The 23,015-nt window shown below is 42.0% G+C and overlaps 1 protein-coding gene across 2 annotated transcripts in view; it reads left to right on the forward strand.

Annotated features, from left to right (window-relative positions):
* Window positions 1–23,015, forward strand: part of NELL1 (neural EGFL like 1) — a 727,165-nt gene that overhangs the window by 441,123 nt on the left and 263,027 nt on the right. For both annotated transcript variants that reach the window (XM_045825346.1, XM_045825347.1), the window contains exon 14: window positions 4,983–5,105. In XM_045825346.1, the coding sequence (XP_045681302.1) occupies window positions 4,983–5,105 (123 nt within the window). The remainder of the gene's footprint in view (window positions 1–4,982; window positions 5,106–23,015) is intronic.

Raw genomic sequence — 23,015 nt, forward strand, 5'->3', positions numbered from 1 at the left:
TAACATTTTCAAAATTATACAGAGCATATTTTTAGTTGACAGTAGCAGAGATCGGAGGTGATGGGTGTAGAGGGATGGTGAGGACGTGCAAACACAAAGGTATAGCATGATTGTGTTGGTGTTACACATATTTGCATGTTGGTAACATCGCTTACAACTGTACACATAAATACACACACGTGCACAGTGAATGAAGTTTAAAAAATGGTGTACACTGAATTCGGTCTGTGGACCAGTCCACAGTAATGTACCAATGTCAGTTTTCTGCTTTTGATGTTGGACTGCAGCTATGTGACATGGCATTGAGGGAAGCTGTGGGAAGAGCACCATGGACTCTTCTACTTTTGCAACTTCAAGTCGGTAATTATTTTTTTAAGTAAATACTATCTACACAGTGGTCAACATTGTAGAAATCTTTTTGTCACAAAATAAAGTGGGGTTTTGGAAAGAATGCAGGAAAAGGAATGAGGATGTGGGAGTTTGAGATCCAGAGGCAAAACTTACTATCTGTGTACTTACAGGAAAAGCCTCTTCGATGCACTCCAAACCCCAATTTCTTCACCTGTAAAATATGACTGATAAGACCTACTTGGCACATCCCGGGGAGGTTATTGTAACAATTTTGTAAAATATAAGAGATTTCTCTGAATGGAGTGAAGCCACAAGCAGCAAGACCCTGAACACGAGGCCTTGCAGCCACAGCTGAATTGACTGTTTCAGTAGCTTGCTTGGGTCCTGATTAGTTTTCTAAGAACAACAATGTGTTCATTGACAATGGCTATTGATTAAAATTGCTTACAGTGTTACAGAGGTGGATTAGTTGGAGTCCTTCAGAGCTATTCTGTAAAAGAGAAAAGAGGAAGGAGAAGGCATTATGTGACAATGACAGTGCTCATGAGTGCCCAATAAATATTAGCCAGCGTGATGATAATTATCATCATCATTACCCTCTGTCCTGAGGTTCAACACTCCAAATGTACTATAATCAAACTCAGATCATACATCAGCAATCTTAAGCATACATCTTTCATCCTTCCAACCCATAGTCTTCTTTCTTGATATCCATAGTGAATCTAAGCAAATACTTCCTTTGGATCTTTAGAGAGGTATTCTAATTCATCTTCAAAAGTCTTTCTATTCATAGTCTTCCTGCCTGAACTACCAGCCTATAATGGAAAGAGAAAGTTTTCTAAATTCATTTTTACCAACAACCAACAATTGCGTGTGCTCACAAGTAATTGCAGTAGTAAAGGTAATAGTAGTACTAGTAGCAATAGAAGTAGTACTACTCGTGGTAGTAGGAGCAATAGTAATGATGACAATAAACAGATTATACTAATGGAGCACTTACTAGCTGCAATGTGCTGTGGTATGTATTTTACCTGTAGTAGTTAATTTAATCCTCACAACCACCCTAGACTCTATTATTATCCATACTGTACATATTCGGAAACTAAGACATAGACTGGCTGAGTGACTCAAGTTCACGTAGCTAGCAAGTTCCCTTTGTGGACAGGTCAGTTCTTAAGTGGGAATTTGGGGCCAGTATAGGAAAAAACCTAGTCTTCATTTGTGGCACTATGGAACTTTTCCCATGTGTCTTGACTTCATTAGCTACAGCCATAGCCAAATTGCTTCCAACTGCTAAGGGATGCTGTGGTCGCCCCAATGTCAAGAGTCACAAATCCGAGCTCCTCCACTTACTAGCTTTGTGATCCTATACAGGTTGTATAATGCCTTTTTTTTTTTGGTCTTAGTTACTTCATTCTAAAATGAGCAAAGTTAACTTCATGTGACTCTTGGGATAATTAAGTGACATATGCACAATGTTTAGTGTGATGCTTGGCACTCTCTAGGCTCAAAAGAATTACAGGAAGGAGTGATGGTTGTAGAAAACATTAGGCAGCATCAGGGTTGTAGATAAGTGCACTGTAATTCCTCTCTTCAAAATTAATTAGTTAATAAGACATTGATGATGAAACTCATAAATATGACATATTGTGATGTGATTGCTTACAAAGAGGTAAAGACATTACATTTAATAAAAGTTTCAAGATAGGTAGAATTCGTGTGGTTTGAAGGGCAGGTGAAGAAAGCTTCTCAGTAAGAGAGTGGGTGTGGAGTGGTGTGTGAAGCTGGGCAGGGGCTCAGGTATTCCAGCTGCACTGGGAGAGCCTGGTTTGAGTCGGGGAAACAACGTGACAAAATAGGAATGAACTCATGCATTTGTTGGGCAGCGATGAGGCCCCCTCACTGGAGAAGAGGGTTTGCTTTAATAATATTAGGAGATAAGGTCAAGTGCATGGGTTAATTAACTCAGTGGGAGAATCCTTTCGCAAGGTATGCATGTATCAAATTATCACACTGTACACTTTATGTATCTTAGAATTTTATTTGTCAATCGTGCCTCAGCAAAGCTGTAGAAAGAAGATCAGGTAGGTAAGGATGGCCCAACCTTTTGGAAAGTTGCATAAAACAATACCTTGCTTCACACTGGTTTTTTTCTTTTCTGTTTCCTGGAGTATACTTCATTAACAATTTTGGCTAAAAAATTATGACCATTTTTTAAAGACTAGTTCAAGAGTGTGTTTTATAAGAAAGCTTCTCTCCTGATTAGCAGAAGTTTCTTTCCCGCAATGAACTCTTAGTTGGTCTTTGTTCTTCTCATCTGGCATGACCACACTTGCAGGCTTGCGTAGGTCACTCTGAGTTATGCCGGTCATCCCATCATAATTATTAGCAGAACACCCCCTTTCACTGTAAAGTGTGTTTTGTTTGTATGATAGAGTATAAGGTCACCTACTTATAACTCTTATCTCTCCTCCCTGTGTTACACATTGCCGTCTGGTGGCCCCTATTAAAATGTTCGTTTGAGCTGAGATCTTGTCTACTTATTTTTTGTATTACCAGTACAGACACTAATAATTATATATTAAGTGACTTTTAAAAAGGAGGTGGGAAAGCTTTCAGAGTCAAAGTCTATATTCTTAGACTTCTTGCATCCCTAAAATCATTGGTATTGCACGTGCCCACACCAGGTGCTTGATAGGTGTGTACATTTGATGAGACACCCACAGGGTTACACTATTTTTTGAGTCTGCTAGAGATGACTGTAGCACAGGCTAGACGTGTGTCCTCTAGAATCTTCTCTCCCCCTCTCACTGCGAGCTAACCTGTGCATGTTTCTCACTGACAAACTGGGTTCGTCTTAAGGCCTAAAGAAGAACTTTCTGTGGAAAAATCCAAGGTGTTAAATCAAGAGTCATGTGTGTCTCACTTATATGTGGAATCCAATGAAAAAAATCAGCTAGGGAACAAAAGAGAACCAGAAGCATGGATACTTGGAACAGACTGACAGATCTCAGAGGGAGGGGGTGGGGGTGACTGGGAGAGATTAGCCAAAGAACATACGTGCATATATGCATGGCCCGTTGGGCACAGACAATATGGTGAAGGTGGGGGTGGGGGGTGGGTGGACGGGGGTAAAGGCATGAAAATGGGAGAGATCTGCAATAGTCCTGAGTGTGCACATGGGTGACCAAAATAGCTCCACTTTATAGAATTTAACCTTTCTTATTCTGGGTCTCCTTTAGGGAATTTACAATAAAAATTAATAAGACAGATGGTATTTCAACTGGTTGCTACATTGGTCTAATAGGACACGATAGTTAACAAACTGTATTGAATTGTTGGTTGCATTCAATTAGTGTTATTTCTTTGGGTTTTTTAGCTGGGGTTTCAATTCTTGCTCTGTAATATTTTATCATTGAATAACCCTACTTGATTTTTCTTCTTAAAATTTCTGAAAAGTTATACTAGCAGATGTTAAAGGGATTAAAGGACAAAATTTCTCGTATTGTTTATTACTTAGATGACTTTAAACTTCCTCATTATGAGTGGAAAGCATAGTTATCTGTGAAATCTTGAGAAACTTGGAAACTTTCAGTCTCTTTTGTAGTGTTGGATTGTTGCCCCCCACACCTTGGGGACCAAGGATGCCACCACTATTTGAATATACGAGGTGGGACAAAAGTAGGTTTACAGTTGTGAGTATTCAAAAGAGTTTATTCTTGTAGTGTTACTTATCAATTATTGTATTTTCCATAGGAACAACTCTAAACCTACTTTTGCCCACTCTCTATATAATGGCGTTACTACACATTCAACCCACAGATGAAATTCTGAGCCCTGTGTAAACGGGATCTCTGGAAAATTAGCATTAAACTGCTGAAAGCCCTTAAAGTGTCATGTGAGTAAACTGTTTCTCTGCTCAGAGCACAGCCCTGAGCTGGCCGACCTGCCCCCTGCCAGTGCCAGTTCTTTGGAAATAGTCGTCGGCTGGTACTCCTTTGCCAGGCTATGTAACTGTCTTCCTTTTTTAGTGTCACTCTCTTTTTCCAAAAGAAGCCATAGAATCTTTCATGTAGGTGTGTCTCTTGCTTTTTCTGACCTTAGAGGAAGGATTTCCCAACTTCAGCACCATTGGCATTGTGCGCTAATGAATCCTCGCTGTGCACTATAAGATGCTTAGCTGTGTCCCTGGGTTTTGTCCACTAGATTTTAGTGCCATCCTCTGTCACAAATCATGATAATCAAAAGTATTGTCAGACACTCAAATGTTTCAGGGGGTGGAGAGGACCCCAAATTTCCCCCTGTTGAGAACCGCGGTCTCTGCAGAAACCTTCGCAGAATGTGGAAGAAGTAATGTCCTTTGAGAAGCACATATCAGAACTGTGACCTGCATAAGTCACCTGACTTCTCTGACACTCACTTACTTTATCTGCAAAGTGGGGATAATAACAGCCATCCCTTAGAGCTGTTGAGATTTCAACCCATCAGGCGTAGGAACTGCCAGGCTTGCCATAAGGCCCTGATACACGCTGGTCACTGTCATTCCTATTTGGGGAGTTCCAGCTCAGTTTTTTCCACAGCAATTATTCCAACTTAAGAAAAGGTGTCTTTCTCTTTCACCCTGTAAACAGAGCACGATGAGTGTGGCGGCGGGCAGCACAACTGTGATGAGAATGCCATCTGCACCAACACTGTCCGTGGGCACAGCTGCACCTGCAAACCGGGCTACGTGGGGAACGGGACCATCTGCAGAGGTAGGCTTGCTGACCCTGGGTGCGCCATGAGGTGCCACCCTGCCTGGGCTCTGTGTTCTCTTGTGGCAGGCTGCTCTCACCCTCTGGTGGCTGAGCACGGCCAGGGTTTCTGTCCCAGGTCTGTCCACTGGCAAGAGCACCGTGCATCAGAGAAGAAGAAAAATGCTTTGAGTGTAGCTTTTGGGTCAAATGAAGAAGGCGTACGTGGGGAGTCAGGGCCATGGCTGTACAACTCAATGAGTCTGTTCAGCTTGGACTCTTGGCCTGAGTTCGTGAAGGCCACACTGATTGCCTCCATCCTGGTGAGGCTTTACTCCGAGGGCAAGTGGGCCCTGCTTGTGGTCACACCTGAGGGATCTGCCAGGCGAGGAAGCCTGAAGTTTCAGCTGCTCTCTGTGTTTGTAGCAGTTCAGCATTTAGTATGAAATTCAGATTCTTCCTTTTAGTTCATCTTTGGGTCTCTGGCTCCTCTCAGCTGGCCCCTCTCTTTTCTCTCCCCCTCCTTTCCCATCACATTTGGCATTATTCCTCGGACAGCATTCCTGTCTCAGGACTTGGTGCTTGTTGTCCCCTTGGCCTCAATGCTCATTTCTTTCAGTGTCCCCTCATACAGAAACTTTCTTTGACCGTTCTGTTTAAAACAATACCCCCATTACCTCTTACCTCTGTGACCTTTGTTTTTCTTTGCTAACACAACCTGATAGAACATCATACATTTATGTGTTTCTATAGTGTCCTCCCCATTGAGGCGGAAGCTCCATGAGAGCTACCACTTGGTCTTGCCCCCATGCTCTGTCCCCAGCAACTAGAGTAAAACCTTACATACTGTTGGCCGTCATGAAATACGGGTTAACTGACTGAATCAACCAAAGAGGAAGGAGACACAATGACATGGGAAAAGATGCAAATGTACCAAAACATCCCAGAAAGTAACTCTTTGAGTTAGGTATTATTATCACCCTCATATTAGAGGTGACAAAACTGAGGCACAGGAAGGTTGAGTACCTTGCCCAAGGACATACAGCACATTGTCCTCTGTCCCAGCAGTTTTCACCTGTTGGACTGTGGCACACCAGTGTGCCGCCAGAGTTTCTACAACAGATAGCACCTGACTATTTAGACAGGGGGCACTGACCTCTTCTCCCTTAGACTGTCCAATAAAAAAAATGACAACCGCCAGCATAACAATGTGTCCAGTGTGAATGAATCAAAATTAATTTTTGTGAGATTGGCAAAAGAGATATATTTTCTGGTGAGCTGCAGAATTTTAGTAATTCATATGTGCCATGAGACAGAAAAAGTCGAAGATTGCTGCTCTACAGAGACGACATGCTGATGGCGAGGGATTAATAAGGTATGAGAAAGTTGCCATATTTATGCTTTTGGTTGAGGGATGATTTTAAAAGTTTGATTTTATTCTACTGGTGATCTTGGGGTACACATTCTCCCACATGACCGAGTGTAATTTGGTGAAACTTCCTAATGGCAATTTAACAAAATCAACCCACATTGATAAATCTGAAGAGTTGTGTAGGAATTCTCTTGATTCCGCAGATTTTACCTCTTGAAACGTGCTCTGGAAAACCACGTCCTGGGATGTGCCCATACAGTGATGATTTTACAGCATTGTTTGTGTTCATCAAAAACCAGAAACTGCCCGAATGTTCATCACTAACGGAGTGATTTCGTTTATTTGGCCTGTCCTTTCACGAAATAGAGGGGAGTGGTTTGAAACTCCGAGTATACGTGCACACGTGGCATGCATTCATACACATGCGCATTGGGGACCACCAAGACAGACGTTTGAGAAAAAGGAAAAAACAAAAAAAGTCAAGTCACAGGACAATAGAGATAGCACCCTCACATATCTATTTCATTATTTTGAAATGTCTATACACATATTTATGTAGATGCATAGAAATCAGAAATGCATTAGTCATATTCCCCTTGGGTGTGTGTGTATGTGTGTAATATAGCGTTCACTTATTGCTATGAAATCAACATTGTTTGCCTCTCTTGTAATGGGAATTTATACATGTAATATTTGTGTGTTTTTTAAGTCTCATGAGACAAATAAAATAACTAGTGCTTAGCTTTCTTAAAAGATGGCTGAGTGCTTAGCTTTTTTAAAAGATGGCAAAGCAAAACAAAAGAAAACACACACATCCATAGAGCTCCCTGGATGACCAAAGCCATTGCTGGTGCCTGCGTGCCGTAAATCTGAAGAGCAACACAGGGATTTGATTTTAATGCATTTTTCTCAGAATTATGTTGCCTTGTCAAATAATATTAATTGCAGTAGTTCAGAGAGTTTGTGTTTGCTACACTCTCTCATGCCAGTGTGATAAGTGGCCGCTTCGCCTTCGCGGAATTTGAAAGACCAACTGTGGAAAAAATATGAGTTCACGTCGTGTTCCTGGTGTCCACTGACTCTGAAAATACATCTTTGCTGGGAAGTTATGAATTAGGGAAAATCATTTTCCTGCAGGGATTCTCATGGTCAATTACGTTGACCTCAGGAAGGCGGGGGGAATCCCGTGTTTTATACGTGCTGCTTAGGGAGGCGGTGCCAGGCGGTTGGAGAGCTGGAGGCACAGGCCGGAGAGCCGAGGTTCAGACCTCATTTTATCACTGGTGAGTTGTCACTTCTGTATTTTTACATAGTGAAGTTGGCTGAATAACACCTTCTGTGTTTATCCTACACTGTTATTGGAAAGGATTATTAAAGGAATATGTACCGATGTGTTTTAAACTATCAGATGCTATGAAGAGTGAAGACAGTTTGTCAGTGGTTCAAGGATGAAGAAAGAGCAGGCAGTTCATGATCTGCTTGAGGCTCAGCTTTTTGACTAAAGTGCAGTCAGACCTGATTTTATTGCCCTGCACCTTATCGAGCTTCATAGGTGTTGCATTTTTAAGAAACTGGAAAAAAAACCCTCCACCTGCAAAATGATTGAGGTACTTCATTGAGATACTTACTTTGGGGCAATACTCATTTTATTACAATGGTCTGGAACCCAATCTGCACTGTCTCTGAGATTTGCCAGTACCCCAATTTGTGTCTGTTTCAGGGCATGCATTTCATAGTTGCCGTTTCCACCTGTGACTGAAACGTTTACAGAGGGTGGTGGACAAGGATCATCAGACAGCTTGAACTAATTCCCCTCCTCCTCCTCCTTCATGTGTAAGAGGTTCTCTAGACACGGTCTTGTTAATTGAATTGACTACATCTTGATAGAATTAAACACTGTTCACATTTCCGTTAACAAGCAAACTCCAACGCAGCAGTTTCTCCAACAATGCTAATTGGTGTGAATACTGTCAAATGGGCTTTCCTAGTGGCTGATGCCCATGTAGGACTTTTTTGCTTTTCTCATGTGGATGGGAATACTGGTTCAGCTTCAACTTCAGTCACAAGTGCATATGGCCAAGACACCTTGCCGGGAGCACTCCCGCATCTCATTTAGTTCCCACCATAGCCTCGGGAAGTTGACAGCATTATTCTGTCACAGGTAAAATTGGAATAAGACATAGTTAAATCTGATTTAACCCGGTTAGTGCCACTGTCTTTGGTTTCTTCCCTCCTCTCCCTCCTTTCCTTTTCCTTTATCTTTTTTCCCTGTTTCCTACCCTGTTTCTTTTCCATTTCTGCTTTCACTTCTTCTTCCCTCGCTATTCATTTGTTCATCATTTAACATGCACACACACTCTTTTTCTGATATTCTAACTAGGGACTGTGAAGGGAAGAGATAGTGCAATAACAATCTAAAATTAGACAGTTTTTTGCTGAGAGTTTTGTAAAACAGACTAAAGTACCTTTGAAAATAGGCAATAGCTGTTGCTAAGTATTTTGGCATTGGGGGTTAGGTGGGGAAGACACACGCAAACTCTTTGAAATTGGACTTGAACGGTCAGGGCTGTCTGTGGAATGGTGTTCACCTGCCGGCCCAGTCCTGTGATCACATGGAACCGAAGGTGGGCTTTACCTAGTCCGTTGTCAATAAGTAGCTGATAGACTAAGCCCTCTTTGCTCTTGCTTGTCATTGGAGCTGGATGTGATGACCCTTGAGGATGTTTTTGTCTGAACGACTGGTAATATTGATATCTATTCATAAATGTACCCCGAGTGTGAGTTCTGTGTCTGGAGCCTAGTTTTAGTCACTGAAAAAGCAAAAGGCAACTAAAATAGGGCTGCTGGAAATTTCACCATTTAGTGTGAAAAAGGGGGTTGAAAAAATGCTTTCAACCCAATAAAACATATTACAGAGTGATATTATCTCATGGGAAGAGGATTATATAGAATTAGTTCTAATATAGAGCCACGTGCAAGGCATATTAGGTGTCAGCTAGGACCCCTTTGGTTTTGAGTAAGAGAAATCTCCTGGCAGGAGTAGCTGTGTGATTTGCAGAGCCCGGAGTGAAACAAAAGTGGGATCCTTGTTCAAAAACTAGGAAAACTCTACCTTTTAAAGCTAGTAAAATATAATGCTTTCCCCATTCTTCTGTGGTCTCTTTCTCAACCTATCATGTTTTATTTGCTATTTAATGTCTCCCCTGGCTGTGGGGAGTTTCATGCCAGTCCCCACAGTGGGCACATGCACATGGCCCTAGGGCTACAGGGCCCCCCTCTTCCCTGACCACTGTGCTCTGAGCTGGCCGGGGCAGGGAAGGTAAGTCAGGTTACCTTCTTTCCACCCTAGTCCACAGCAGATGGGAACCCAAAGGGGAGCTGGTGGGGGACTGCAGTCTCCCCACCAGTTCCCCCCTCACCCACAGAACGCACCCAAGTGCTGCCAGTGAGGGGTAGGGATGACACAGCCATGTTCTACTTGGAATCACCCAGAACATGCATGCCCAAACCCGATCCTCCCTGTGTCTGTGCACAGGACCCTGCTGGGTGGGGAGGGAGGGGCTGTGAGCGATCAGAGGGGCCCAGGGGTCAAGGGAATGGTGAGCTGAGAACCAATCCTAGAGAGACAGGGGGGCATTGGGGGGTGGGGCTACACATGAGCTAAGTCTCCAAACCCCCACCTCATGCTCCAATGGCCCATGGGACCTCACTTACAAAACACAAATTGAAAGATAAAATTACTGGGAACTTCAAGATGGTGACCACAGAACAGTGAACCCCATATGCTGTGCCTTATACATTAATCCCTGTATGTTGGTCAGTGGTTGCATGCTTGTGAAGTTGGCTGTGTCTACTAGCCAACTACCAGGTATGCCACAGAACCTAAGTATGAAAAGCAACTGGGATTTAGGGACAGATGGGTGTGGGAGCTGGAGTCTCCTTTCTGCTTCTCTGTGGGTTGGCTTCATATTTCTCTCTTATTACAGGCAGGCTTTATGCTTATTCAGCTGTGTGCTTAAAGATTAGACCCTCTGTTCTGCAGGTTCAGAAACTTGGCCTTATCAGGGTACCTGAGACGATCAGTCTCTCAGGGACCAATAAACAGCATCCAGCAGAAGTAACGCCATTGAGTGTGGTTGGTAGGGTACGTGAATGTCTCACAGAAGATGGACAGCAATTTGAACATTTCACCTAAAATGTCATATGGTGTGCTTAGGTGGGATATTGTTAGGTTACAGAATTATGGGGTTATGATTTTGTAATAAAAGATTTGGGGTGGATTGCCAGCAGGGTGTTATTTGTGCCAGACCCTGTATTAATTTATTATGGTAACTGTCATATTTTGAGGAGTGCTTCCAAATGATACCCTTGTTTTCCCTACCTGCATTCAGAACCAGTGGAGAGAGAGAGATAAAGAAATTAAACCAGCAGAGACCAAAATGTCAATATGAATGCTGATAAAGATTATGCCAGGGAATGTGGCTTATGTATATGACAGTAGGTATTCATAATATTGAACCCCCAGATTAGGCTCATGCAGCCAGTCATGAGTGGTCCAAGGCAACTGAAGGAGCCTCTCCACAGAGGGCTTCCTCTGCACACTTTAGGGCAGGGGGAAGGGCCCAGAATGGGCCTCCTGGTCCCTTGGACACAAGCGAGGGAAGAACTGGGCTGCATGTGCCCAGTTCTTCTTCCTAGCTCATGCTCAGAGAAGAATGAGAAGGTAGACCAGGAGGCCAAGGGGGGAGATTGCCCTTAGGGAAATCAGATAAGTGGAAAAGAAGCACCCCCCCCCAACTCTGCCAACAACATCTGGTTAGAAGTGGCAAAATGTTTGTGTCTATCGTTTCATCTTATCTTCTTAAATGAAAGTCCCCTTTTCGAAAAAAAAAATCAGAATTATTTAAGTGAGAAATCAGAGCCAAGCAGTTAGCTGGGGGTTTCTGGGCTCATGCATCTTGCCTGCTGCAACCCCCCCACTGCCGGAAGAGTCATCCTAGAGACACTGTAAAGCTAGGCGACGCCCTTGCTCAACGTGCTTGTGCATTGAAAGAGACATTTACAGGTGACACTACCCACCTAGTGTCTCCTCAATGTCCTTCTGTGTCCTCGAGAAGCAGATTAATTCATCTTCCCTTGCCCGATGTTTAGTTTCACACCCTGTGAGGAGGATCTTTAATGATTTTACAGTTTATGTCAGTGTAGTTTCGTTTTTCCTTCCCCTTCAACTCTTGGGAGCCCTCCCTGATCTCAGACTGGGTAAGCAGCCCTTCAAGGACACCCTCCAAATCCTACTCCAGTCCCTGTAATCCCATGTTGTAGCTGACTGTTTTCTTGTCTGTTTCCTGCAGGCCGTGGCTAAGTGTCTCTCCTTAACCAACATTTAGCACAAAACGAAGGACATTATAGCACTCAGTAGTTTTCTGATGAGTGAACATATCAAGATTCCTTTCTCAGAGAACACGCACTGTGTGTCTAGAAGACTTTTACATCAAAGCAGTTCTGCCTGGGACACAGAGGTACTTAGGCCACTCAAGCCTCCCCCCAAGCCTGTGGAAACCACGGCTCCCAAAGGTAGATATGCAAACTGACTTTAATGTACAGTCTACATTGCTAATAGGTTACTGGCTCTCAAAGGAAATCATTACAATAAAATTCAATTCACTGTCTAATTTCTTGGAACACAGTGAATGTTTATTCCGAGGCACTTGAGAATCTTGCAGCGCTCTGAAGTTATTCATTGCCAGCGTGTTGGCATTGAGATGCATATGCAGACATGTGGCTTCCTAGTTTCTGTTTGGTGGGATGCTGGGTACATTGTTCAAGAAAGATACAGGAAGTCAGGAACAGGAGGCGAGAGGAGGTTTGATATAAACAGAAAGATTAATGTGACAAACTTATGCTGAAGTTGTAAATGAAGTCCTGAATTAAATAAGTAATATACAACTCTCACATGCACAAAGATGCTTTCAGAGACTCGAGGGCCATATGGGAGGAAGAGAGGGAGAAGAGAAAGGTAAGTTGTTTTAGTAAGATAGCGTTGACGATAAGTTGATAGACTGCTGGGCTATGAATCAGTCTATGATGATGGTATTTAAGGATTTTAAAGCAAATAGTAAGGGGAATATGGAAAGCCTTGGGCAAAAGTACTTACAGTGCTCTAGACACAGACGTCAAACATGGTTAATGTAATGAGGAAGAACTCAGGAAGGTTCCATCTAAAATTCTGCCATTAGGTATACAGGCAAAATGTTAGCGAGAAGTGCGAGAGGCAAGGTTGACTGACATTGTAAGATGGCTTGACCCATTTTGAGTCAGGTCCTTTGTGAAAACACATTCATATTGATAAATAGGTAAGCACTGTGAGTACATTTCTAGGAGTACACTTCTGGTTACAGAGCAATTTCACAATATTTTGAGGAAGGATTTGAAATACTACCTTATACCCAATTCATTTATAAGGTTAGAAAGCTGACAGATTAGAGGTAGCCCAGCGTTAGACTCACTCAATAGGAAAAATCTTGCACCAAATATGCATGACACTTCTAGCCATTAGACCCACTGAAAATTGCCCATCTATAGAAGATGATGTGGAGGGGTGTCCCTCTCATAGTGTTTAAGATTTTTTTCCAGGATCATACTGAAATAATTGGACCGGGTCAGATGACTATAAGAAATGTGACTTTCAAAAAACTTTCATGACTATTAGATGATTTAACCATACAAAAATAAACAAAGACATGTGGGTGTGGGTGACAAAATACTATTTAGTTATGTTCAAGCAGTTATCAGAAAGTGCTCTTAACACAGAGATACAAATTTTGACATACGCTGGTAAAATAGGTTGTCAGGTATATGTAGAAAAGTAATGCCATGCTTAAATATGTTTGGACCCAAGGAGGGGACTACAGAATAAAGGTACAATTTTCTACTAAAAAAAAAAAACAACAACCCTGCTTCCTACTGAATAAAGTCTAAACTCTTGAGCATTCAAGACACTGAAACAACTCAGCCCCATCTGAATATTTCTAGCCGCCTCTCTAACAGTATCATCTGTCCCGATTAACTCACCAGTCACACTTGAGAGTCAGCTAACCATTCTCCTAACGGGCCAGCCTGGACCATCTCAAGCCCCTCCCCCTTTTGGGGGGATCATTTAATATACTGTAGCAAACTTTTCCATGCTCTTCTTCTGATTGAAGTCCTATTCATCCTTCTTAGTCCAGCTCAAATCCCATTTTTCCCTTGATTTTCTCAGTAAGGATACCTTTCCTCCTCTCGGTCTGATTATGGTATTCAGTATATTATACTTTGCTAGACTTTGCTGTTTGCTTTTTCCACTGACATAAGACCTTGTGCTTCCTGCGTGCTTGGTAATACATATTGATGCAAAAGGAGAATTGGCCAGTTCATCTGACACAACTCAACTCTACTGTTATGGCTGTGATGTATTAATTACTACTGAATCTCACCATCATTCACAAAGTCAAAGAAAAATTAAAATTGTAAAGTAAATGCTTGTATGGTATCTATTTTAATATTTTAGAAAATCATCAATGGACCTTCTGTGTAAGTTCAAAGACATTATCTAGTGTACATAGAAAATTTATCAGGTATAATTCTATTTTATGTTTCATTTCTATAGATTTCTGAATGTGCCCCATGGGTACTGAATATCCTATGGATATCAAACAATTATATCAGAATTTATCAAATCCTTTAGCCTAATTTGAGAGATAAAGCAGCCCAAGTGTGGCTTCTTTTTTGCATCTATTTGCATTTCTTTTGCATTTCTTTCAAAATATTCTTTGGCCCTTTTTTATTCTTATTCACTTAGTTACTCCACAATCTTAACATAGGCTATGTCTAGAACTAGAAGGCACTTAACATGCTGGCTAGTCCAAGTAACAAGAGAAACACAAGTTACTAAAGACCTAAGTCTGCCTTCCATGTTCTGGAGACTTCCATAGACACCCCCGCCCCCACCATCACCCCGTTGCAGCATGTGCCGTTGAGTGGGACACTGGTTTCCATACTGTGTCCTGGCTCCACTGTGACCAGTGGGAAGCATTTATGAGACTCAGCTCAGTGTTCCTTTATGCAACTCAAAACAGCATGAAATCCATTTCTCTGTTGGTCCTTAAATTTTCAACCATAGGTAAACTCAGGATCGCTTTGTTTCACAAAATTGCAACATTGTCCCGCCACTGCCTGTGGGAGGTTTGGAGTGCTACCGTTTTCCTCTCCACTTCTATAGGCTGGAATCAGGAGAAAATAGTTGTGAGTCACTGTGGAAATCACAGCATTGCCCTTATTGTGGTCTTTCTGGGAACATCAGACCCCACTTTAGGGCTTGCCTCATCCTCTCAGTCGCAGGGGTGAAGCTGGAAGAGAGGGTGCAGAGATCTGGTCAGATCTCTGGTCCAGTGTTGGCACAGAGATGAGAAAATCTGGGGACCTCACTATGCGTGAGTGCAGGGGGTCTCAGAGAAAAGATGGTTCATATCACTCTGGAGCCATGGTCTCTGACACACTTGAGCCAATCTTCACCCAATCTGCCGATCAGACAGCCCTCCTCTTAAAGGGAAAAGCTATGATGTGACAGAAAAAAGCTATGATGACAGAAACAAAGAAACCTAAAACAGTCATTCCACTGTCATATTCTCCTGAGGGCTGGAAACGATAGCATGATAAAGACTCTCATACCCCTACTATTCCAGCTCCAGAAATGCTTGCCTGTTTTATTGGTTTTTATTTTATTTTTTATTTTTAATCTTCACCTGATAATATTTTTATTGATTTGAGAGAGAGAGAGAGAGAGAGAGAGAGAGAGAGAGAGAGAAGAGAATCATTGATCCATTGCTTTCCTGTAGGTGCCCCAACCAGGGATCGAACTTGCAACCTTTTGGTGTATAGAACAATGCTCCAACTAACTGCGCCACCCTACCAGGGCAATGCTTACCTATTTTAGATGCACTGTTAATAGTAATAGTAAATGCAGTTTGGTGGTAATGTTAGCATGAACATTTGTGTATTGATTCCAGTGTTCAGCAGTATTTACATAACTTCAAACCTTGCAAACTCACTGTAATGTAAATGCTTACCAACAATTCTGTACCTAAATTTAAACATGGATGTATTTGTTGTACTCCTAAAAAGCTGGGGGAGCACTTTATAATGATGATTTAATTTTAAGAGAAGGAAGTCTCTAAGCCCATTATTATGTTTAAAGTTTAATGATGCTTTCTTTGAAAAATGTGACTGAAACTAGAAAATGAAACATTTTCTAGTCTGAGTTATCAAGAGATATTATTTTCATGAGCTTGCCAAAGAACTTCAGGCAGACACAGAAGCTCTATTACAGCCTTTAAATCGACAACGGTGCCTAACAAGACTGGGGCAAGGGTAGGGGACTTGTATGACACAAGATATAATACATTGGTTGTGTTATTTTGGCTTAACAAGGCTGACCTTGATATAGTCTTGTCCCGGCCATTAATACTCTTTTCCTTGAAGTGGATTTCTACTGGGGAGAAAGAAAAGAGTCTCTTGGATGCACTTAAAGCACTTTCCATCACTTACCAAAGTCAGTGCTTACCTTTTAAAGTTTGCAGCCCAGTGGACACTAACTACATCCCTAGGGGTTAAAGGAAATGTGTTAAACCAGTTCGTGTCTCAGAGGGTGTGGAGATCTGACAAGTGCTGCTTCTTTTGAGTGCATTTTGGGGTTGTACTTTGGTGAGTTACACAGATGTTTGTTACTCATAATTGTCACATATGAAATGACTCATGAGATTAGCAGAGCCATATAAATATATATCAGTCAATTTTATTTGAAAACAGGCTACTGAACATCGACTTTCTGTTGAGCAATCAATATAAGACTGTGTTTCTTTCCTAAGTAACAATTCTCAATGGACCAGGAGACTTTCTTTAGGCAACATTATTGAAAGATGTCGTAGTGAATTTCTAGGCTATCTGCTGGATTCTGATATGTTTTGGGAGCAATAATACAAAATATTCAAAGTCCTTAACCACTAGAACTATTCTAGAATGGTGCCAGCTCTACTGGACATGCCCACAGCAGCTCAGACTATGCGCAAAGCATATTTTTACCTTATGCAGAACAACAACAACAACAAAAACTACAGTACTGGTCGGCTGCCATATTTTAAGGTGCGGGCGGCTTCACCAGCTCTGGTTCCTCTTAACGACTATAGTGCTGTGAGAGCCGAGCAGTCAAGAGCCTGTGTCAAGCACTGCTGCTGGGTCTGCCTGGCCCAGATACTTCCTAATACTTAGATGTGTTGCTTGACTCTGATCTTTATTAAGGAAATAAAGGATACATAGAAAAGAACATTTATAAATAACGTTCAGATGTCCACATAATTTGGGAGTAGTGCTAACTGCTACCTTTCTTTTATGGGATATTGGTGGAGTGCTTAGTTAGCAGTGACCAGAAGAATGTGCTGTGGTTAGCACCTGCCTGCTTTCACCTTCCTGCCCCATCCTGTCCCCTACATCATGACGTGTTTCGTCACACGTGTTCCTCTGTTTATGGAATGAAGTTAGTTATGCTTATGGCAGAGTGCCTCTGCTCTGTCGACAGTTGCTCAAAGCTTAGTCCATAAAATACAGCTGTCTGCTATCACAACCATAAGTAATTTTGTGTCTGTTTCCATTGCTTTGGCTGGATTTATAAGTACGTGTTTATCTGCCAGGGCATCTGGGTTACACCTTGTCCTGTGATAATGAGGCCAGTCAAGTGGCCTCTTTTTGTTATTCCTTTCCTCATCTGCTAATAGACATAATGACATTTTCACATTTCTTCTCACTCTCAGCTCCTAAAAGGGAAAACAGTAGGGTAAAATGGGTAAGACACTGGAAGCTGCTCGTGTAAGGTAAGGAAACACCAATAGCTGCTGCAACAGGCACACTCCACAGTTTCAGTGGGTCCAAAACAGTACATTCTTATGCAGTACTCACATCATGAGTGGGGGTTGAGCTCCACATGGTGATTCAGGAACCCACTCACCTTTCTTCTCGTGCTGTGACCTCTTCTTAGTTCTCAGAATCCTTGCTACTCCATCTGCAGATGGGGAAGGAAAGTTAGGTCATGTGTGGTGGGAGGCTGTTGTTGGCCAGACCTGAAAGTGGCACCTACGCTTTGGCTCACGTGGCCTTGGGCAGAACTCAGTCCAGAGCTACACCTTAAATAGAACAGAGTGGCTGTGTGCTTGGGAAGGAGGCAAAGACACAGCTGTGTGTGGGCTCTATCACTCTGTGATATTGCTGCTATGAATAAAACTCTGAGTGAATGAAAATGGTTGCATTGTTCTTTGTAGAACATAGCCCTCTGTGTGCAGTCCTGAAGTGAATTCTAGCTGATTCACTGTGAAGATCACTTGTACCCTCCTAACTAACATAGACTGGGAGTATTCGGTGCTTAAACATGGAGAGAACTCATTCCTTCAGGAGCTTATCTGAACTTTGGATCGTGGCGGTTTTTAGAAAAATTGAGAAACTGCTTTATGAGTCACTCCAAAGTAGTGCAAACCACTCAGAATCATTAACTTCCCCTTGAGAACTGCCAGTGACAGGTAAAGTAACTCTCCACCTGCGCCCTGGGCCTTTAACAATTCTATTCAGTAATGGAATCCTACTTGTTAATGTAACAATTCTCTTTCCATAGTGACTGCGGGTTCCTTCCCTAGCTGGTGAATTTCCCATATTTATTTTTATGTTATTTTGTAAAAGATTTTATTTATTTGTTTTTAGAGAGAGAGGAGGGGAGGGAGAAGGAGAGGGAGAGAAACAGCAATGTGTGGTTGCCTCTCGCACACCCTACTGGGGACCTGGCCTGCAACCCAGGCATGTGCCCTGGCTGGGAATTGAACCAGCGACCCTTTGGTCCACAGACCAGTGCTCAATCCACAGAGCTGCACCAGCCAGAGCTGAATTTTCCATTTTTAAACTTGAAACAGAGAAATCATATATTGGGTCCCTTGCCCTGTGTTCTTGTATCACCTTACACATTTGGACATCATACCATTTTTTTTAAATTGTGGCACTCTAAAAGACATTGGGCAAGGATAAGGCAAACATTCAAGCATTTATTTAAATCTAGTTTAGCTATACTTTTAATTTTATTTAGGAATAATGAGCTAATTTAAGATACTTTTTGTAGGTAGAATATTATAATTTCATAAACTGGATATGGTGTTGTATAAATAGCTTTATAGGTGAGGGAGGAATTCTAACATATTCCTCTAAAACATAGTGTTTGGAGGTGTGAGTAGATGAGATTGGAAAATGGTTTTGATTCAGCCTCCAAGATGATTTAAAACTAGGAAATGATCTTTGGCATCTAGATGGAACACACTTTTGTTTTGCAGAGTTTTACATGGGTAAGGGTGTCGAGCCTTGGTATACTCACTTACGGTATCTCTTTGAAGTTTATATTAGGTAGTGGAAAAGCAAAGTATGGCAAATTTCTCAGAAGAGGACTTGCTTTATGTTTACCAAAGCAAAGCACACAGGCACATACACCTGTATACGCCCTGATATCAGAAGATGTATAGGTTCTAGAATAGCATTGTCCAGTTGATATATAATGTCAAGCACATATATTATTTTAGAGCTTCAAGAAGCTTCCCTGACAGAAATAAGAAGAAATACGCTCAACACATGTCTGTTCAGACATTTCAAGTGCTCACCAGCCACCTGTGGCTAGTGGCTGGCTGCCCCAGCAGCTCTAAATCCTTCAGGATAGGTTTTCATTAAGAAGAAATAAGTATGGCACACACTTTCACCTGTACTCCTAAGCACACGGAGGAGATCCCTGGAGGGGTAGCAAGGAACCTTGGGGCTTTTCTTGAGTTTCTTTGCTCTATTGGGCAGCCCAGGTTTGGCTTTCAGTTGAATGCAAAACTGTAGGGTTCATTAAGTAGATGGCTGGAATGCAAATGCCGGGTCTGAGAATATCTATTTCCTTCTACAGCATAACATTTCCTGTCCAGGGATGGGATTTCATCATAAAGTCAGATATTGAGTTAGAAGTAAGGAGCATTCATCAAAATCCAAATTATATTCAGATAAAAGAGAATAGAAAGAAAGAAAAAAATATCATCCATAGCATTTACTATGGTTGCATTTCAAGATAAATTTCATATTACAATTTATAAGAGAGCAGAAATAATGCTTTTCATAATAACCTGTTCAGTGCAATGATGCTTATCAACTTTCAGTAGTCACATGTCCTGTGGTCTCTTGTCGAAGCAATTAGCCAGAGGAGAGCCATGCATTCTCAAAGATAGGGAAGCATGGCAATTTGTGGATAATTATCTGATATGCTTAAACACTTAGTGCAATCATATTTGAAGGCTGAATTTACAAATAATAAAACCTCATTAATTATTTTAGATCCAGATAATTTGGAATTTGTAATAATTTTTTTGAAATTGATATAGCAGGAGGCAGCCTCAAACACCGTAAATACAAGGGCTTTGGAATCTGATACTCTTGAAATTAAATCCCATCTCTGACACAGACTGTGTGATCTCGAGCAAATTCTCTTAACTTCACCAAGTTAGCTTGCTTGCCTAAGGACTAGGAAGGAAACGGCACAAACTTTATAATGTGCATCACCACCCATCTTTTCTAGTTTCCAATCCATTCAGCATACACCCAGGATTACAGATTCTCTGTGGCATCCCTGCAGGCAGGATGACAGAATGGTGAATGGTGTGACTTGGGGGAGGGGGGGTGGCAAGCCTGACTGCTTGCTTGGAATCCTGGCTCTTCTTAGCTAGCTGTGCCGTCTCTCAACCAATGAGTGCCTCACTTTTACAACTAGGAAAAATAATTGTATCTACCTCCACGGGTTGTTTTGGCAGTTAAACAGGGTGCTTAAGGTGCTATCTGGCACACTGAATGGGTTCTATGTATCTATCTACTCTGTGACTCTCTGCTGAAGGCCCTCCCATGAGTCCTCCTGACTTTCAGGATGGAATTGGCGGTGCTTAGCCTGGTACATTGGCCTTCTGGGCTACGGTTCCCACCTACCTCTCTAGCCTTATTTTCTGCCACTTTTCCCTGCTTCAGTCAAACGACTTACTGTGTTCCAAGTCTTCCTAGCTCAGTGGTGAAGTGCATGGATTATTGGTGTCAGTCTGCTGGAGTCAAAAGTGGACTCCAGTATTTGGCAATTTCATGACCTTGGAAGTTTCTTAAACTTCTCTGACTTGAAGGTTAAATAATGTGCTTGTATCTATTATGTTTTCAGCTGCAATGTCTTCCCTTTGAATGAAATGTATTCCCCCCTCAATTTTTTTCTTTTGATTTTTGCAGACTCTTCAAAGTCCAGTTCCAGTTTTGCCTCTTTCAAGCAATCTCCCTTCTCCCCTCTTCTGTGTTCTTTGATATCACTCTTTCTTGGCATTTACCACACCATGCTCTAATTGCAGATTTGCTTAACCTATCCCCCTCACCGGCCTGGGGAGGCAGACAGCATGTCCTAGTCACCTTTGTGTCCTTAAAGCTTAACACGTAGGGGTTGTTTAATAAATGTTTGTTGAGGAAAATAAGTAATAATGTAGTCATGAGGGTTAAGTGATATAACTCAGGTCTACTATTTGGCACATAGTAGAAACTCAGGAAATATTTATTTTCCTTTGCAATTCACTTTTAGGTATCTATATCATGTGGGGAAGGGCTTTGCATGTTACTAAGAAGCTTAACACGGCCAGTAAATAAAGTTTGTGCTCAAAGCACAAGTATTCCACATTTGATCTCTCCACAGGATGGGACTTGCTCACCCGAGGAGTGACTGAGATGGTTTGGTGCAGCAGACTTCAGTTGTTCCATTTAATATAATGTGTGTTTCCTTCTTGCTCAAAGACTGTTGAAGTGACATGAATATAAAACTCTACAGAAGGTGTGACCCTTTACCCAGAAGCCCACTCCTGTGATGAAAGTAACAGCTAGCATATATAGAAAACTGCAAGCTAGGCACTGTGCCAAGACCATAGACCAGGGATGAGGTTAGATGAGGAGAAAGGGTTTCCGTAATACTGGAGTTGTAATGTATTTGAATACCAAATTGTCATATGGATACAAGCTTGAAGAATGCCAAAACTTTTTTCCATGGAACATAGGTTGTGTGGGGATAATAACATTTCTCTTGAGAGAGTTACGAGAAAGCAGATTTTTTGGGTATGAGCAAGAACAAGAACCTAATTTTTGCTGTGTAGTGCGAGACACGTTCTCTGAAGAAGATGAGGATTCGAGGAAATTTCATTTCCCATCAGGTGAAGTTTTAGAAGTAATAGCCCCCATCTTTGGGAGAAAAAGGAGCAGCAGGAGGGAGAGAGGAAGCAGCTGATCTGACATTGAGTTTGAACTGAGATGGATCCAGGGCAGGATTGAATTTGGGATGACAGAGGCATAAGGTGGTTTGTGAGATAGAGTCAGAGGAATGATCGCTGCAGAAATTGGATTATAGACAGATGAGGAGAGAAAATGAAGCCAGTGAGAGTAGAAAAAGATACCAGTTGTTCTGGCCACCCAGCATTCTTGTGCCCTGCCGGGAACCATTCCGGGGTTTCCCCACCAGCAGTCACCTCAGCTCAGTCTCAGTTCATGTGGCCCCAGTGCTGGGACCCATAACCTTCTCTAAGATGACTCGAGCAGTGTGTTTTCCTGGCCACAAACATCAGTCAGAGTTTCACATGCTACTCCAGCAGATTCAGTTTGCTTGTTTTATCCTGGTTATGTTAGAGTCTCACTTTTTTACTATGCAAGGGAAGGAACCTGCAAAGATATGACTAGGAGCATTGGTGGCCATTTGGGGAATGAAAGGGAGAAGCTGTCTGAGAGTGAAGTGAGCATGAAGACAGGGAGGTGGACCAGATCCTGCTAATATTGTTCAGGCTTCTTTATCCAGTTGTGCCTGATGTTGGACCACCACTAGTTTTGCTTAATCTGGGTTAGATGGTTTTCTATCATTTTCTAACAGGGCGCTAACTACTTGTGTGGTAACTCAGCTTCTTTATGAAGGAAAACAGTAAGAATGTTTACCATTGCAATGGGAAGATCTTTGTATTTCTATGAGAGTAAGACATATTTGGAGTAAATATAAGAATCAGGTTGGTCAAGATGGTTCTTATTGAGCAAAAGGGAAGGCAGTGTTTAGATGGAAGGATAATTAGCAGACTTGATTGCAAACTTGTACATTGTACCTCTCAGGTATGGCCAAATTATTGCCAATTTCAGTATTCTTTTTTTTTAAGATTTTATTTATTTATTTTTAGGGAGGGGGGAGAGAGAGAGAGAGAGAGAGAGAGAGAGAGAGAGAGAGAGAGAGAGAGAGAGAGAGAGAGAAACATCAATGTGCGGATGCTGGGGGTTATGGCCTGCAACCCAGGAATGTACCCTAGCTGGGAATTGAACCTGGGACACTTTGGTTCCCAGCCCGCACTCAATCCACTGAGCTACGTCAGCCAGGGCCAATTTCAGTATTCTTGAATGAAGGTTTTATGTACTAAAGAAGTTACTTATTG

The sequence above is a fragment of the Phyllostomus hastatus genome, unplaced genomic scaffold (assembly GCF_019186645.2).
Source record: "Phyllostomus hastatus isolate PE091 unplaced genomic scaffold, TTU_PhHast_1.1 phas_scaffold_585, whole genome shotgun sequence".
NCBI classification, from domain to species: domain Eukaryota; kingdom Metazoa; phylum Chordata; class Mammalia; order Chiroptera; family Phyllostomidae; genus Phyllostomus; species Phyllostomus hastatus.